At 29.7% G+C, this 19,855-nt stretch overlaps 1 protein-coding gene across 1 annotated transcript; it reads right to left on the minus strand.

Annotated features, from left to right (window-relative positions):
• Positions 1-7,725: 7,725 nt before the first annotated feature.
• Positions 7,726-14,301, minus strand: LOC107015794 (protein DCL homolog, chloroplastic). The gene is made up of 3 exons (XM_015216206.2): positions 13,902-14,301; positions 8,831-8,945; positions 7,726-8,276 (listed from the first exon to the last, which is right to left on the minus strand). The coding sequence occupies exons 1-3, from the start codon at positions 14,210-14,212 to the stop codon at positions 8,109-8,111; spliced, it is 594 nt and encodes a 197-aa protein (XP_015071692.1). The 5' UTR covers positions 14,213-14,301; the 3' UTR covers positions 7,726-8,108.
• Positions 14,302-19,855: the final 5,554 nt, after the last annotated feature.

Consider the following 19,855-nt stretch of genomic DNA (forward strand, 5'->3'; position numbering starts at 1 on the left):
AAGGTTGACTATTACTAAATTTTAAATTCAGAGTTTGTCTCCCTATGTTATATTTAAGTAAATAGAATACTTAAGTGATACACAGAAAAATTAAATACAGTAAAAACATAAAATATAAACATATTCTTAATTTTTTATTAGTATACCGGTTAGACATTCAAATTTAATTATCATATGTTTCGATTGAGAATCTACATATATATTATAATGTGTTTATTAAATATTTATCGCTTAAATTTAAAAAAGTTTTCATAATTACTTTTAAATATATATATATATAAAGAAAATTATCGATATATTCGGACTAAAATAACATCAAATAAAACAAGAGAAATACACAGGGACCAAAGGTAACAGTTGACTAGTGAATGCAGAAAACAGTAAAGTTTATAGCAGAAATGACAAAATTACAGCTTCAAACACAGAAAAGTGAGTATTCCCATTTGCCAACTACTACTTTCACCTTGCATCATTAATTTATCATTACTTCCCTTAATTCTTCAAAAATTTTCTTCTACTTTTTTCAATTATTAAATAAAATAATATTTTTTTTTAAAAAAAGTATTAGTAGTAGTGTAAGTACTTTATGTTACTGATGAAGTATTTTCAAAGTTACTCACTTTATAGTATGGTGGAATAGTCATATATACCTTCAGATCTCTTCTTTTACCAAAGTGTATAAAAGGAAGAAAAAACCATACAAGTTATTAAACAAAAGAGAAAAAGCAGCCAAAAGTTGCTCTGCATGCCTATTTTAGAGTAGACTCTAACAAATCACCATCACTCCTAAAAGTCCAAACACCATTTTCGATAATACCCTAAATATAAAGTTAAAGTAAATTCCATACCCCTTTAATCCCTCCCCAAATTACAACAAAGTATTCACTATAATTCAAAATACGAGAATGTAATGTACGCGGATCTTACTCATATCTTTGTGAGATGAAGAAAATATTTTCAATAATAGTCTCTTTGATACCTCATTTGCCTTAAATTAACATTCTCATTCTTATTTGTTGTTTCATTAATTATTGCTAATAAAATCAATGTTGAGTTTTAACTAAATCAAAGATATTAATTTTACTATTCATGAGGTGAGAATTGAACTAAACCAAGTCAAGTCCTAGGCCTTAATCTAAAAATATGAGAACCCAACACTAATTTTACGCTTAGCTTCATGTTGGAGTATGTTGCATCTCATTTAAATTCTCAAGTTGTCATGAAAATACTATATTTAATATTTTTAGTTGTATTTTTTAATACATCATCTCATTTATGTGTGTTTTAATAATATTGATCTATTTTTTTAAGGACTAGAGTAATTTGATTCGCTCTGATATTATGTTGAAGTAGCTAAGTTGCCATCTTTATCTAAAAGTTAAGCGTTCAAACATGTTTTAAATTCTAAAATAAACATTTGCAATATATCTCCATTGACAATATCCAAACCTCAATAAATTATGCTTACAAAATGAAGCAACCTTTCTATTTAACACTAACATAGTCATTAATTGATTTTTTTTTTTTCATGTCCAATATATTGTCAAGTGTAAAATGCCACCAAACAAAATTATAGAAGGAATTCCAGTTTCCCAATGCCTTTGTTTACTGTCTCTGTCACTGTAACTTCTTTTTTGTACAAATAAAGCTGAAAGTAAAATAATGTGTGTGTAAGTAGACTAGTTGGGAGAATAGAACAAGACAGCATATTTTTAGAAACAGAATAAAGGAGGGAAAATTGGTAGATGTATTTGCCAAAAATATACGTGTATGTATAAATTTAATTAACTACAAGAGACATAATAAATGCAAATGTACATGTTGTGGACTTGTGGCAGGGATGTAAGATAAGGTTCGATACAATTTAATAGCTTCGTGTTAATGGCACAAGGGACTTATTCGAACCTATTTCGTTGAAAAATGAACTTGTGTATAATATTACTTTTTCTGATTCAATTTAATTGTCTAACTTTGATTTGATATGGAGTATAAAAAGTAAAAAAAATAAATATCTTGTTGTATAATATTAAAGATATGTAAATGTAATAAAAAAATTGTTGATTTTGTCATCTTGAATATGTCATTTGAAAATTGAAACACTAAGGGGAATATTTTTTTTAAATGTATATCTAATGGTAGATGTGTGAATATTTTTACCTTTTTAGTGCGTTTATATTTTGAATTCTGTAGATGAAGATTTTAGCTCCAACAGAGACTGAATTTCTGGTATGATTAGTTGCTTTCTTTCTTCCTTTGCTTTTATTAGCTTTTTTTCTTCCATTTCTTTCCCTCCTCTCTTTCAATGGCTCATTCTCCGAGGACTTTGGCTTAGCTGGACACACCCCCACCCCACCCCCACCTCAGATATAAAATAAGGGATAATACAGAAGTATCTCTCAACCTATGTCCGAAATCTCAGAGACACACTTATACTATACTAAAGTCCTATTACCCTCCTGAACTTATTTTATTAATAATTCTCAACCCTTTTTCGCCTACGTGCCATCATCTAGTGGGTTCAACGCTGGTTGATTATTTTTTTCAAGCTAAAGCCACGTAGGCCGAAAAATGATAGAAAATTACTTATAAAATAAGTTTAGGGGGTAATATGACCTTAGTATAGTATAAGTGTGTCTCTCGAATTTCGGGCATAGGTTGAGGGGTACTTGTGCACAAGTATTGGAAATAATTTTAAATTTGATGTGAAATATTAGTTTCATTATGAATTATTGATAGTTTAAAAATATATTTTTACTTAACGACTGAATTTAAATACATTTCATATCTTGCAATATGAGTGATATACATTCCTAAATTCTCGCCAAGTAAAGAAATTTTTTGAACATTTTTCTCTATTGTTCATTAAAGATTTCATACTCATATAAGAGTTTGAGACCATTTCTTATGACATTTATGCACATAAAGAGTGTATCTAACTTTTATAAGTCAAACACAAAAGTATTTTATAAACTATTAATAATTTGTGGATGAAACTAATAGTTTACTCAAATTTAGAGGTGTTTTCATATTTTGCTAAAAAATACGTGGAGTACTATATATCAAGAAATATCACAGAAGAGATAAGACAATACAGACCAATAGGTAAATGGTGATATATGTTCAGAAGTTAAATGCTATAAGTTCTGAATATTTGGTTAAAAATGTAACGAAAGTTATACATGCATGCAACAAATATAAAGTAAGTACTGTATTGACATGCATGAAACTAGACTAGATAGATTATAGTTACATTGACTGTTTTTCTTTTTTGGTTTTTGAGGCTTAATTAAATTTAGATTTATATACGTTAAAAATTCTAACACAGGAATAAAACGATCTATAATAAAAATATTAATTTTATATGAATTCGAACTTCTAATTAAAAATAAATATGTGATAATTTTGTAAGAATAATTTATGCTGAATCAACGAGCCGAGGAGTTTTAGGAGAGAACTTGTTGAGGTAAGGACCAGTTTCTAAATGCATAGAGTTAATGAATGCGATGTGATAAGTTTTATTCTTTCTATCTCAATTTATATAGTATTATATATCTTTTTTAATCGATTTAAAAAAGTATCAGAATTTCTTACTCCATGACTCTATCAAAATTCAAATTTTTTCCACGTTGAATTTCACTGAATGATAATATTTGTAATTTTTATAAAATTGAATCACTATATTGAGACGAAAGAAATACGGTCAGTGCCAATGGTTAGGTAGGTCATTGGCATGGACAGCAGTGAATTTGGTTCGTCACCAATTACCCATTAGGTAAAAAGTACTGACTTCTACTTTAACAATAGTATTTTTTTTTTTTGGTTCCAAATATATTTTTTGAGTTTTTCGAATTTCAGAAAATTTCTGAAAATAACTTTTATTGAATTACGTAAAATAATATTACTTTTATGTTCAAACAATTTTTCAGAATCATGGACAAACCAGCACATAATATTTAGAGAGTATATATTTGACTAATTCTCTTACGATTTATCCTAAAGAGATTATCTTTCTCTTCTATTTCAATAGTTCGTTCTCTAATCTTTTTGATATTTTAAAAATAATTTTTCTAAAGGATACCATATCTCTATTTTATTTTCATTGTTCATGAATTTTTTTTTGTAAAAGTATTGTAAAATTTATATTTTTCATAAATATCTTTACATATATTGCAGTCATATTAATAAAAACAAATGTGTTTATCTTCGACTTTATATCGAACTATTTATTAGAAAGTTGCATGTATAGATATTCAAAATTAAATTTATCCGATCTTTAATTTGCTTACCAACCAATTCTTCTACTTCTCTCTCGATACATCCTCAACAAAATCCATTGATTTCATTATTTTTATCTAAACACATAAAATTAATTTTAATATCTAAAAATACCTTTACATTTAATATTTATCAACTACTTTTAATCAACTAACCAAACGATTTTTATTCAACTATCAGTTCTCCTTTGAATATTAAAAAACAATTAATTTCGTGTACTTTTCTTCTTCATATTGAAATTCCACCAGACGGTGCACGTAAATATGGTGATAATATTTATTGTGACCTAGGTTGTTTCACATCATATCTCCAGTTGTAATCTCTTATTTTTCCTTCCATGTCTAGAGTACGTATTGAAGCTTTAATTAAATTTGTATTACGGACTGCGGTATGGATCATTTGAGTGTAATGCTTCCAATGTAATTCTTTTCATATCTAAATTTCGAACATGAATCTTATGATTAAGAATAAAAAAAATCTTATCAATGTTGCACTACGACCCATATTGATTCTAGTTGTGATCTCATTAATGTTAGTAGTTTCATTATCACTATTTTATTTTTTTCGTCTCTATTTGTTGGATTATATTTATTACTCTTGTAATGTTTAATTTCTTCAAATTATTGGTTATGATTGATAAACTAATTTACTCCAGAAATCATACAACTCATGTTCTTGGTCGTGTGACATAAATTTGGCAGTCAAACTGCCAAAAACAGGTCATCAGACTTCAATCTAGACATCATAAATTAAAGTTTCTAAAATTAATTTTAATATATTGACTACACCAAACAGTTCTTATACTATTAATATACGTTAATGTTAGTATACTTTCAATTTGTTATTAGTGTACACTCTTTTTTTTTGTGTGTGTAATTAATAGATTATATTAGGTACAATTTGTTACTAATCTCACCTTTTAGAAGTAAATTAAATATAATTATCTTTTAAGTAACTCGACGCTACAAGGATTCATTTATAATGACAATGTATAGTTAACCTTATAGTTGCAATCTAATTGAACTTCTTTTTTTCTTTTCAAAATATTGTTTACTGAATAATCAAAAGAGCAGCCTCTACAGAGGCTAAAAAGCTCATAGGGACGACGCACTATAGTCTATATTATCTCCAATATAATTGCATGACAATTATATTACATACTCTTGATAAGCTGATGGGATGGGACCAACGATGACAATAATAATAACGTATTCAGTATAGTCTCACATGTAAATATTGATGATTTAATATACGTAGATTTTACTCATATCTCACGAAAGTAAAAGAAAACATTGTTTTTAAAGACTTTCAATTTAAATAACACATATCAAAGAACATAGCGAAAAACAAAGATACAACTAGCACAAGGGAAACATCACATAGCATATAGGAAAAAAACAATACCAATAACAAATTAATAATGCGATAATCAAAATACAAGACTACGAAAAACTGATGGGATTGGATTGATTGATAAAAATCCATTGCTCCATTGCTTTGAAATTTTTTTCTCGTTAAGTACTCTCATTCTAAAAGAAAAAAATTGACAGAATTCACTGAGTACTATATTACAGTCAGAATAGAGTATCGACGAATCACCAATATCAACTCCAGATACAATTTTATGGAATTTAAAACTCTAATTTATATATGACATGAAAAAGTATCATAAATTATATTATATAGAAGATCGTAGTATAAGATAAATCTATTTCACTCTCCCAATACATAATACTGCTATATTTTGGGAGAGGAAAATATACTTCCCGTTTTCCCATAATTTTTTTTTTTATAAAAACACAAAAAGGAATAGTCTTTGTTCCAACGTTATAAAACACCTTGATTATGTACATTGTTTAAGTTGTGTTTGATTATTTTTTTTTGAGAATAATACTGACGTTCGAATGTACTTAAATACAAATTCAAAAGTTAAAAATAGAGAGTCATAAACTGATTTTCAAATTGACTTAGAAATTTTATAATCAAACATGATCTTTAAATAAAGCGAATAAGTTTTACGATCAAGCGGGTTTATAGTACGTGTTAGTCTCTCTCAAAGATCCTATAAAGATTGTGCGCAGAAGATTTTTGATCTGGTGGATAGATTTCCTATCCAGCTGGAAGGATTCATCAAAGAAAAATTACTTGTAGATTTTGGACCCACAACATCTAATCAAATAGTGAGGCTCCAATTATCCAGTCTGTTTACATTATAGCACCACCATTAAAAGTTAAAAACCATATCATTATCACTAATAATATATATCATAAATTGCTAAGTTGATGTTTCCACTTAACTAAATTAAGAGTAAGAGGATAGAAACTTAAGAGCTATGCAGTATGGCAAAAGGTAATGTCATTAACCTATGTCTAAGCATTCGTTAATAAGTTATCTGATACTTGTATTGATGATATGAGATATGCAAATGTTGAATTAAACACCATCAATATTAGAAAACGGACAAATGATTATTTTGTAGGACGGATGAAATATGTGCAAACTAAATAAAACACCAACACTATTATTAGAAATATAGAAGTATAATAGTAAATCCATTAGAATTGTGGGAAATATGTGCAAGTCGATCAAACACCACCATTATTAGAAAAAACAAGAGGTAAGTAATAGTTAATGATCTAACACCAAACACTATTAGAAAAAAAGGAAAATAATAGTAGTAAATCAGTGAACAGTTGCAATATGCGCAAAGTTTAACGGAACACCATCATAATAGAAACTGTAGAAATATGTGCAAACTAAACCGAACCATTAAGAAAAATAAGAGAAGAATCGTTAAATATACAATAGATGAATCGAACACCACCATTATTATTTTTATATAAAAAAAGAAGGTTAGACCAGATGATTTTTGGCAAGGCAAAGTCACCAAAACAACGAACTAGTAACATGCAAAGCTGGCACAACTTTGACTTACCCGAATTCTACTTCGACCATCACTATGTACTGACAAACAGTGCCGTAGCTAGTTTTCTTAATTTTCACACAAACACAATTCATATTTATGAAACTGATAAAAGTGATATTATTATTTTTCCCAATCCAAAATTGATGCACATGACATGAACCTACAGTCAAAAAGTGTAAAAGGCATGCTACCTTTCTTTCTTTCTTTTTTGAAATTTTTGGAGATGTACAAGTGAGCATGAGTTCAGTGGCAATCATGACACTTCCCTTTGCATGATTGAATCTGAGAAACATAATGCATGTTTGACTATTCCTCCAAAGTATACAAACTCTCTTTCTACGAGCTTCGACTATTTTATCAAGTATCTGCTACCTAACACCAGCACAAACACTTGCTATACTACCCTCGTTACTTGGCAAAGTATAATTTATCTTTACTCAAAGATAAATGCAGTGGTCACATAATACAGGCTAATGTTTTTAGCTACAAGGTCAGCATGTAAGTTTTACTTTGTGCAAGCCACTATGCCAGGTAATGTGCCTTCAGAAATTAAAGAAGATAGAGACAGTGATTCACCAAAAAAGAGTGATAGTCAACATTACAAGCAGAGCCATCTAATTACTATGGAAGTGTACTTTTTTTTTTTAAATTTCCATCAGCTTTATTCTCCCACCAAATAAAACTTGAATTGCTCTGGTCAACTAATATCTACCACATTGACTAAAAGTATCAGAGAGTCATTTGTTGGTCATTTAATCCATAAACACCTTTAGTCGCACACCAAGCATTCATAAGATCCTGTCATTTTCTTGTTCCTTCATTGAGAAAGACCCACCATAGGGCTCTTACAGGCCAACAACTTCCAACTTTAGTATTTATGTGAGGAGAGGCTGTTTGAAATAAAACTCAACTACCACGTTTGAAGTGTTCTTTTATGAATTTTTCGGCATAAGAAGGGTACTTATCTCGAATGTACTGTCTAAGACACTTCTGATAGGAAAAGTCTATCCATCCACCATCCAATCTTACGACAAAGAGACACCTGGATCGTTTGAACTGGGGATGCCGATCAACCTACAAAATAGAGGCTATTAGTCAACTCAATAACAAACAATTTAATCACCCCAGCCACATAGTACTGCCTCTTTACATGCTACTTCGGTCAAGAACCTGACTCCTACATCAGCAAACAGCTAGCATGAAGTAGAATAATGATCACAAATAGGTTTACATTTTCCCCTCAAAATTAAATATAATCCGCATAAGTTGTCATTCTCAGGAACACATCACATTGTTCCTTTTCTATTAAGTGGAGTACAGTTTTGCAAAGCTTTCTACTACGGACAAAAGGGAAGGCTGTTATTCACAAGGAAAGACACTCTTCCACTTTTGTAGATCCATAGTTCAGATTGGCCTGTCATATGCTATTCACCAGACTGAGTGAGTGCTCAATGTAGTTTGAGATTAACATAATTTGTAATGCAACATGGTGATAAAAGGCTAAACTAACAAACCAAAAGAAAAAATCCATCTCTACCAACATTTTTCAGTCAATTGAAAAGAAATTTAAGTAAAAGTTATTGATAGAAATCAAAAAACAAGAGTATTAATCAAACTATATGACCAACCATAATTGAGTCGAGGCCACATCCAATTTTATCTTCAGAATGGGGATGATAAGCAAGAAGCTTGTCTACCACTATTTTCTCATCTTCTGCTGTCAAACGTTCTCCATCCATATACCTGGGAACGATGAAAAAGGATAAGACTTAGCACTAGGATGAAGCCTTTGCAGACAAGAAACATTCAGACTAAGTACTCTTATAGTAGAAGATGAAGCGCCAAAATTTCCTACAAGACAGAAACAAAAGAAAAGAAGCCCATATCTATGTAACAATAGAGTGAATTTATAGTCATTTCAAATAAAGCAACTTCGACTGAAAATTTTCGGGCAATACCGACCTGTTCCATAACAATGATATTTCTATTTTTGAAGAGAAGATTGCATTCTATCTTCACTTGACACTAACTACAGAAACAACATGTTAGGCAGATCACCCAAAACCAAGGTTTAGATGAAACATAACAAAACACAAATACTCTTGTATATTATTGGACTAAAACTCAAATTGAAGTGTATAATAGTGGCAGTGATAAGCAAGTAACCTAGATAGCACTTACTGCGGTAGTGACTACCGAAAGAGGAAATTGATAACGATTAAAGAGTGATAATTGAAATGATATTCTTGAAAAGTTAACTCTTCCACATTAGTCTGAAGACTTATTTAACCATTAGCAGCTGTTTTATTGTTGGTTAGTTTTATGTGGGGTATTAGTTATTCATGTGATGATTACTTATCTTCTATCCAGCACAAATTTGCAATCCTCTCCTCTAGCAGGTTTTGTAAATGAAGTGATAACATCAGGAAAAGAAATTTCAGGTTTTGTAAATAAAGTGATAACATCAGGAAAAGAAGTTTTCTCACATAACTCATGGTTCTTGAAGTTAACAAAACACTGCAAAATAAATAAGCCACTCTCTAGAAATCATACTATTAAATCAAAACTCATGTACTTTTGAATTTTGATCTTCTTTTGAGTCTTATATCCCATACATGAAAACATGATGATCTAGCAACTATAATATTGAAATATCCTTGCACGCCACAGGACAAATCTAAGAATCTCGGTTTGTTCATTTCCTTGTGAATACCAAATATCCTTATGGAAAGAGTTGCTACATAGATCATATATTTTCCTTAATGGGTCCGTGTCACACAGGTTATAACAGACATAGTTCTTTCATGCTATGTTGCTCGGACTCTTCAAAAATGTCAGCGGATGCGTCTCATATTCTCCAAAAGTAGTGTATCTTTGGAGAATCCGACACGGGTCGACATCAAAAGTGAAAAGTCCTCGCAACTTAGCTTTCATGCAGATTCTTCAAAGTACCCTAAAACGTTAATGTTAGAATATGAATAGGTTTATACAATTCTATTGGAATAGGAATAGTTTTATACAATCTTATTTAGAACAGGGGTTAGGAAGACATAGAAAATAGGAATAGTAAATAGTATCCTACTTGGAAAGGATTGTATTCTAGTGTCTACAAAATAGGGTCTCAATGTAATGATATAGACACAACAACAATTCTATAATATTCTTTTCCTATATTTCTCCCGGTTAACAAATTTCATACATTAAACCATCAATTGAATCCATGTAGCGAAACAATTTCTTGAATGAGAAACTCAAGTAAGACATAACAATGATAATCTTATAGCTCAATTCATATCTAATATGGAATTGATCAAAAGGACCTGAAGAATATGGTAAGTTGGTCGGGAAAAGCTGAATCTTAGAAAATATCTTACGTCACACACGCACAGCGAGAGAAGCTGTAGTCACAGAAAAAACTTTTAAGACTGGTAGAGATCATTCTTATGTTGTGAAAATGTCACAATTAAATCACAGAAAGATGAAATGGAAGGAGTAAAAGGATATTCTATTATCCACCTAGAGGTCCTAGACTGTCCGAGAACAACCCGAGTAAGAGAGAGCTGCACGGGGAATCAGGTCAAAAACATTATGGGACCAACTATCACTAAGAAGTAAGGGCACCCTATTAGGGCTTGGTGAGTTCCAAACCTATCATGACTTCGGGGACTTCACACCTTTTTTTTATACTGTGGTGTCTGGGCCAACTTGAGCGCCTCGACTAATTACATAGAATAACTGCTACCTCCCACCAACACATGTACGGGGTAACTCTTTTTTTAAATAAAGATGTACAAGGCAAATCAATTCACCACGGTTTGGAAAAATGGGAAGAAACCACTTCGTGCTTTTACTTCTTGAATTGAGGTGTAATTATTTAGAAATGTAAACTACTACCTCCATCTGAAATTATACTACTCCTTTTATTTTGAAAAGATGATGTAGATTCTTGAGATGTAGAAGAAGCATGAAACCCAATAAACACTTCAAATAAGTAGAGTTAACATTTGACAATTACATTATGTTCTCTCAAAAATAAAAAGTATTTCACATTTCACGATAAAATTTATGAAATTAACCAACCACTTCTTATTTTGGACCAAGGAATTTAGTCTAATTCACTTATTTGTGGGAAGATATTCAATGTTCTGATTTAAAAAAGATTTCCGTAAGGATATCTGAAGTAGATGGCAGTTGATAGAAAACTCTTTGATCAGAAGTTCCTATAGGAATACTGTGTCCAACATGAAACTTGTGATTGGTAGTAAAACACCTTCAAGTTGTTTCCCTCTAATTGCTAGCAGCAGAATAGAGATAGTAAGTAGTTGATTCTTTTCAAAGAAAAAAAAAATGTTAAGCAGTTGAATCATTATTTTAATCAAGAAAAAAACAATGCAAGTTAAGTAGTTGATTCCTAATCATCATTTCAACCAAAAAAAAAAAGTTGATTCCTTATTGTCTCGCCATTATTTATGGAAGATTATTAAGCCAGCAACTCCACATTATCTTTCCAATTAAACAGGGCAAGAATTATAAGTTTATTTATCTAAGTGTCTATGAATCTTTGGTTTAGAACATATTACTGGCTAACCCCAGCTTAGGCACCTCAAATTGGTTCACATATACTTAAGCTCTTCCTACTTTGCTGCTATTTCTTCTATCCACATACCACCCTCCTATTTACAGATCAGCTGCATTTTGACTTGTATGTTTTAATAATTAAAGAATCAAAGGAAAATACTTTTTCAGGGGCGACTCAAGGTTAAGGCAAATAAAGTCATTGTCTTAGGCTCCCAAATACTAGAGGCACCAGAAATACAACATTATATATAACATGCTCTCTCAAGTCAATATCATTTCGTGTTTCGGCTATTGGCACATCCCTTAACAAACTACACCTTCCAATCCACACACTATTTGGTGTTTTTACCTTTTCACTGATCTAAAATAAGTGGTGTTTTACATAATCAAGAAGGTATTAAGTTTTTCTTCAAAATACACACATTGTGAACAAGTTTTTCTCAATTACAATTTCCTATTAGTACATTAAATAATACTATCACTATTTCTTCAAAGGCATTTGATTTTAACATAATATTATTTCATATTACTTAGAAACATGTCAAAATAGCATTCCATACACCTCAAATTCTTATGCTCTTTATACTTAGAAAGATTAAGATCTTATTAAGGGTAATTTAGTCTATATTATTCTAAGTTCATAGGATTAAGTACTCGCTGTGGTCTATATGATTTGTCGTTTTGGACTTTGACACAGCCCCAGAAACTACTTACTGTTAAATTTGCATCTTTCCATGTTGATAAGTACAAAGAGCGAGATTTGAGGTGAATGACACAATATTACGTACATGTGTCTTGTGAAAGCAATATTTCATAATCATATGTGCATACAAATGTCTTTGAAGAAATACTTAAGGTACTTACAAAAAATTGTAATTAAAAACTTCTTTGAATTGAAATGTGTAGATAAGGGTAAATTGAAAAAAAATAAAATTAATTCCGTCTTGATTATGTAAAACACCACTTACTTTTGACCAAAATGAAAAGGTAAAACACCAAATAATATAGATGCATAAGTAAATAATGGTAATTTTTTCCCCTCATTAATTAAATAGTATATTTAATTATCTATTGTCTTGTCGTTTGACTATCATATTATGTTATTTCTTGTACTTCTATTACTTCGTTTTCTGGATTGTATGGACTTTTTATCTTGATCCAAGGGTCGATTGAAAACAGCCTCTCTATGTGACGTAGAAGTAAGGTATGTATACACTCTACTCTCAATACTACACTTTTTGGGATTATACTGGGTATCTTGTTGTTCTTGCAATTGAATAGTTTATTTACCTTCCTCTTCAATTTATGTTTCCTTCTCTATGTACAACCATTTCTTTTACATGTTTTTGATGATTTCGCTTCTAATTTCAACTCCATTTCTTTGAATTAGCTATTTCACTCTCATGTTTGGTTCTTACAACAGAAAATAAGTTTTTTGTCTCATTTTTTCTAACCGAGAAGTTTCAGGGGGCAAGTGGCGTAATTGTTTGAAACTCGGTATAATAGCCCCGTATTTCTACCCTTCTCCACTAAAATACCATGCTTTTATATAGAAAAGAGTTTGTGGCATGCGCCTAACACTCTTATCACCAGATGAAATTCTCAAGCGCATCTTTTGTGTGTCATTATTATATAGATTTTATATAATAAGTTTAGGGGCCTTTTGTTATATTTTAGCTTTAATCTACCGATTTCATTGAGCCGCCGATGTACTTTTCCCCTTCAATAGGAAAGTGCCTCTCATTGTCTTCACCAATAGTTCCATCTCCCTTACTTGGCTCATAAATTCCATTGTTAAGTGAATTAAGTCACGCACTTGCCTCACATATTCAACTAAACATTATGCAATTCCATTTCAACAAACACAAAGCAAGCATTGAAGTGACAATTCAACTCACAATAAGCTCAAATGAGTAATTATGAACTAAATAGCCTGATACGCTAATAGGATGAACAAATCATTCCTTGTATTAGATAATTAATGAGTTCAATATATTAATCACGTTGTGCATTATCTATGATACTGAAAAATCAAATTACGTAGCAATATAGTTAAAAATGGCATTCACATCAAATTTAGAGACACCCAAAAATAGCAAATTAGTAAAGGAGAAAGCGGACCTATCGGAGTGGATAATTTCCTTAGCCAGGAAAATAACGGGCTCGATATCTTTGAGTATCTGAGTTTCCTGGTCTTTCCATTTTCGATAGTCCGGGTCACTCCATCTCGGGTAATTGGGCGGGTCTTTGGCGCTTAGCACGGCGGTGGTCTGGTCCCCATCGGACGCCGCGTCGTCGAAGGGCTGAGCCGATTCGGAAGCAACTGAAAACAGCCTCGGAGAAAGTAGAACAAAGCTAGGATTCGGCAGCCGCTGATAGCAGAAGCGAAGCCGGAGAAGTGGTAGACCTCTGAGGAGTAACGGAGCAGCCATTGTTGAGCGTTTTTTGACTGATCAGTAGTTTTTGACTTATGCCCTCTTAGATTCTCTTTTCACTCTTTTGGGGTATAAACTTTAATTTTGTCTACAAAATAGGTCCATGGGTTTGTGATAATTGCTACTCCCTCCATTCTAATTAGGGATGACGATGTGGCGGTGTAGAGCGGGAGCGGTGTGGGTTGAGCTTAACCCGTAAAATTTTTAATTTGCCCCGCCCTGCATAAAAACACTTTTCATTTTTAACCCGTCCCATCCGTCCACATAATTTTCTTAATATTTTTTTTTCTAGTTATGTTTGATACTAAAAATAAGTTCATTTTTTCATAAGTTGTACTAATTTCGTAGGATATTGACTTAAAATTTTATTTTTTAGATGTTGAATCAGGAAACATGCAAGAAATTTTATTATTTTTATTAAATTATTTTTATTTATTAGCTTGAATATTTTAATAGGTTTAATGAAATTATCTCAAGAAATAATATTCTATCACTCAATAACATGTAAAAAGTTAAATTAAGTTTGAACCCACATAAAATCAAACATACCAAAACCTGCTCCACTTCACATTGATTTATATAAACTCACTTCAACTCACCTCACATCCGTCCCGCCCCACGTAGCCTTAACCCCACCCGCCCCGTCCATTGCCATCGCTAATTCTAATTTTGGGAGAATTACACATAATAAGTTGCTATTATTCATTTTCTTTTTTGAATGTTAAAATTTCTAATCCTATCTCCAAATCAATATGGTGAGTGATTATTTTTTAGACTTGTTAAAAAAGAGGCTGTTTACAACATTTGAATTCATTTAATTGAACTCGTTTTGAACTATATTTATACAATAGTTACATTATGTATATAGGCATATAAAAATATATAATAGTGTATAAGAGATATTTATATTCACACATATGTCATTATTGAAAAATTGAATCCGTCTTGTACCTTTTCTGAAATTATCTCAAATTTATTCCAAAATTAAATTTTGAACTCCTCGATATTTCTATATTTAAAATTTTTAATCAATCACACTAAAGAGGAGAACTAAATTTAAACCTAATTAGATATTCAAAGCTATAAGTAATTACACACCGAAAGAAGGAGAAATGCAAGCAATATTGGAATAGGGGAGGATCAAGGTGAGCAGATTTAGGAGAGAGGTTGTATCTACAAATATGATCATATCAAGTGTATTAACAAATATAATTTGTATCAATAAATTATATAAGTCACGTATAAAGTATATTTGTTCCTCGTGTATTTATCATGTTCATGCTATATATACTTTTGTAAGAGTTAATGTTAGTTACTAAAGATTTTATATAACACTTCAACAACACTATATATAACTTTAATCCGATACTCACATTATACAGTACAATTACAACGACATACAAACTTAGACACCATATTTTGAAGTTTGAACTCTTATTAGTTTAGTGTTTTGATTGGCACAGGAAGGTGCATGCACATGCAATGTTTGTGATACACTATATTAGTTTTATTTTTCCAATTGAGATGGTCTATATTGTGATTGGAAATAAAAAAAATGATTATCGACTTGTAATATAATGAACAAATTACGTTGTGCTCTTGGATATGAGATTCAACTAGCGAAAAATAGTATTTTATTATATCTTCAATTTAGTTTTTAAACCTTGAAAATTGAAAATGTCAAAAGTAAGTAGTTTTTAAATATTTTTTTCACTGTCTCTCTCAAATCTGACATGTGATTTTTTTTAAAAAAAATATTTATTTTTGACAAATTTATAAGAATAAATGATTCAAAAAGTAATAATAATTTCACAAATGAGGTTTCAAAAGAACGAGAAGGAAAAAGAATGATTCATTCAAAAAGATAAGTGAGTTGGGAGCGAAGTTTATGAGTTACTAGCTTTAAGTCTTATTTCACAGACATTTTTCTTGACGATGAAAAGCATATATATAGATAGATCAAGCCTAAAAATTGTCATTTCTATTAAATATAGTGCGATGTGTTTGCACTGACGTGACTTACAAAAAAGCTCAAAGCCACTACTATTCTTGAACGACTTAGAGCTGGATCTTCTTTTCGCGCTATTATTGATATGAAAATAATCGTTAAAATATGATTCAACGCTGACGCTATAGCTCTATAGATAAGGCCGGTATCACTTTCCTTTACTTCTGAGTCTTAGGTGCAACTCTTCTAGTCAGAAAAGAATACCAACTAAGAAAAAAAATATACCTTACACAAAATTGTAAGGAAAAATAGACAGAAAGATAGAAAATTACAAAAGAAATGTGACAACAAATAGTAATGCTTCATTGAAGAAACTACGCAATAACCAAACGATCAAAATTTTATTCATATATCTTTAACTAAAAAAATTTCAAATCTTTTTTAGCCTACTTTTACCTTTCATAAATTCTATTACCACCCATCTGAACGATTTAAAATATACCTAAATTATTTTAAATGTAAACCAAATAAGCTATCGAGATAGATAAGTTATATTATTTTCCTAAATTATCAAAAAAAAAAAAAATTATTTGTGAGACACGAAACACAATTTGTATGGCTACTTGAAAGTTTATAAATGGACCTGCAACCTAGTTAACTATGGCTTATGAGTTATTTTGTTCGTAGTGGTCAGATACGTTTAATGTTAATTGTTATGTCTTTTCCATTATTTAATTAATTAATGACAATGTGGCTCAGATCATCATTGTTGTTTCTATTTCGTGTTTTAATTTGTTTGATTTATTATAATTTGATATAAATTTTTATAAAGTAAATGAAACTTTTACATTTGATAATTAAAATGCATTTTAGTTTTGTTATCGTAATAGTAAAAAGTTAAAATTAAAAAATTATTAAAAAATAATACAGACTTGAAGAAAAATAGATTAAACAAATTTAAATGGATGGAGTTTTACTTTTAAAATTCAAAAATGTTTCAGTATTCTTGTTTGCTATTACTATTATATATCGTCAAAATGATGACAAAAAGTATTACCAAATTATTTAAGTTTCAAAAATTTATTAGCGGTCTCTTTTTTCAAGCAATTAAAACATTTGAATTTTGAAAACGCAATACCACGTTGCAGAAAGTAATTTAAGGCGTAACCACTTTTTTCAAATTTTGTACTTATAGTTGGTTAATGATTTTTAGCATTAAAATTACTATCATTGCAAATAAAAGTAGTTTTGATGTCGAATTAAATGTAAATATAAGTGGGAGTTATTAAAAGTATATAAAATTATTTGAATGAATAAAGATTGCTAATTCAAACTTCTTAAAAAAATTATTTTCAATATCAAATGTATGTTGGAGCTTTAAATATACCCGTTAAAAGTATGATCAGACAAGTCAAATTTCAAATGAAAATATTTTAATAATTTATAATTTTAACGAGTCAAACTTTAGATAAAAATAAAAATTCTCGAATCTAAAACCAAACTTTATATGTGAATTTTTGCATCTTTGATCGCATATGCTTGAAGTTGGTTCTATATTAGCTACAACATAAATGATAATCTCAAAATCGATTGTTTCTACACTTGCTACAATCTTCAAAGAATACATATTTATTCGTGCGACATATTTATTTCAAATCAAATAATATTACTTTTATGTACCATACATTCAAAGTATTTGCCAGAACTTTGCCATCATATTCTTCAAAGCATCCACAATAAATTCTATTGTTTATCTTATCATCATTAAGTCAAAGATGGTCTTTAATTAAGGGACCACCCCCTTCAAAAAATTTGATAACACTTAATTTTTTCTATTCATTTTAACTTAAAAAATACATAATATAATATTTTGAGGATTAATTAGTATTAAAAAGTTACTTCTTTAACAATAAAATGAATGAAAAAATGAAAAAGGACCTAAAATATCCTTAAAGTATTAAAAATGGTATAAAATTACCCTTCATCCATCTATTGGCTCCAAAATACCCATCTCACCCACCTGTTGGCTCCAAAATGTCGTTGTCATCCACCTTTGGGTTCAAAATTGATCGCTTATTTAACGGTTATAAATATAAACTATTTAAATATTTTTTTAAATACGTAACACTCAACTATTTGTTATAATTTAACTTATTAGTATAATTAATAAATCAACCACTACCCACCATTACTAATTAAACCCTACCAAATTAATAAATTCGTCACATTACTAATGCAACAACAGGAACGCTATTGTCAATGAATGTTTTTAAAATTTTGAGGCAAAAATATCTATAAAAGTAAATTAGCATACATTCAAGTGTATAAATAAAAATTATCGATAAACTTAAAAGTCTAACTATGTTCATTTTAATTATTTTTTCGTCTCAATTATGTGATGTTACTTCATAGATAACTTTTTAAAAAAATAACATTAAAGGTTTCAAAATAAATCATAAATATTTATAAAATTATATTAAAAAAAGTGCATTAATTAATTTGGAATGTACTACTTCTTCACCTTTAATCGTAAATTTTGAATTCAAGTTTAAAAGATAATCATATTGAAAATGTCGTCCTAAATAACAGTTCAACCTAAATTTGATTGGAGTTTTGATTCGAACTCGAATAATTTTAGATCATTTTCAGAAATCTATAATTTTGTCGTGTTTTAGTAGTTTTTATGGCGATTTTGATATCATAATTGGTTTATTAATTTGGTGGAGTTTAGTTAGTAATGAGAGGGAAGTGGGTTGATTTATAAATTATATTAATAAATTAAATTATAACCAATAGTTGAGTGCCAAGTATTTTAAAAAATATTTAAACAGTTTAATTTTAAAATAGTTAAAAAATATTTAAACAGTTTATTTAGACACTTGAATGTATGCTAATTTACTTCATAGATAACTTTTTTTAAAAATAACATTAAAGTTTTCAAAACAAATCATAAATATTTATAAAATTATATTAAAAAAAGTGCATCAATTAGTTTGGGATGTACTACTTCTTTACCTTTAAGGTAAATTTTGAATTCAAGTTTAAAAGAGAATCATATTGAAAATGTCCTCCTAATAGCAGTTCAACCTAAATTTGATTGGGGCTTTGATTTGAACTCGAATAATTTTAGATCATTTTCAGGAATCTATAATTTTGTCGTGTTTTAGTAGTGTTTTATGACGATTTTGATATTATAATTGGTTTATTAATTTGATGGGGTTTAGTTAGCAATGAGTGGAAAGTGTGTTGATTTATAAATTATATTAAAAAATTAAATTATAATCAATAGTTGAGCGCCAAGTATTTTAAAAAATATTTAAACAGTTTAATTTTAAAATAGTTAAATAAGTGATCAATTTTGAATCAAATGATGGATGACAAGGGCATTTTGTTGCAATAAGTGGATGAAGGATAATTTTGTACAATTTCCAATACGTCAAGGATATTTGAAGTCTTTTTTCAATGAAAAATGATGGAATTCCTAAAATGATTTTGTAGAGCTAAAACATCAGTTATAATGAAACGCTAAAGGTATATAATAAGCTAATTTCTCATGTTATACAATATTGATGCATGTGTGTTATAACACACCAACAGACAAGATTGCCAATTTTGCGGAATCATATCAGCATTGGAGCCCCTTATTGTTATATTTAGGAGTTTAGTTAGGCAAGAATTAATTGATTCTTTAA

The sequence above is a fragment of the Solanum pennellii genome, chromosome 4 (genome assembly GCF_001406875.1).
Source record: "Solanum pennellii chromosome 4, SPENNV200".
In the NCBI taxonomy this organism is placed as follows: domain Eukaryota; kingdom Viridiplantae; phylum Streptophyta; class Magnoliopsida; order Solanales; family Solanaceae; genus Solanum; species Solanum pennellii.

Excerpts from the sequence above, each read along its gene's own strand:
- LOC107015794 (XM_015216206.2), bottom strand. The coding sequence starts at position 14,212 with ATGGCTGCTCCGTTACTCCTCAGAGGTCTACCACTTCTCCGGCTTCGC. Across the intron at positions 8,946-13,901 it reads GAAATTATCCACTCCGATAG|GTATATGGATGGAGAACGTT; the intron begins GTCCGCTTTCTC and ends CATCGTTCCCAG. Across the intron at positions 8,277-8,830 it reads GTGGCCTCGACTCAATTATG|GTTGATCGGCATCCCCAGTT; the intron begins GTTGGTCATATA and ends TCTATTTTGTAG.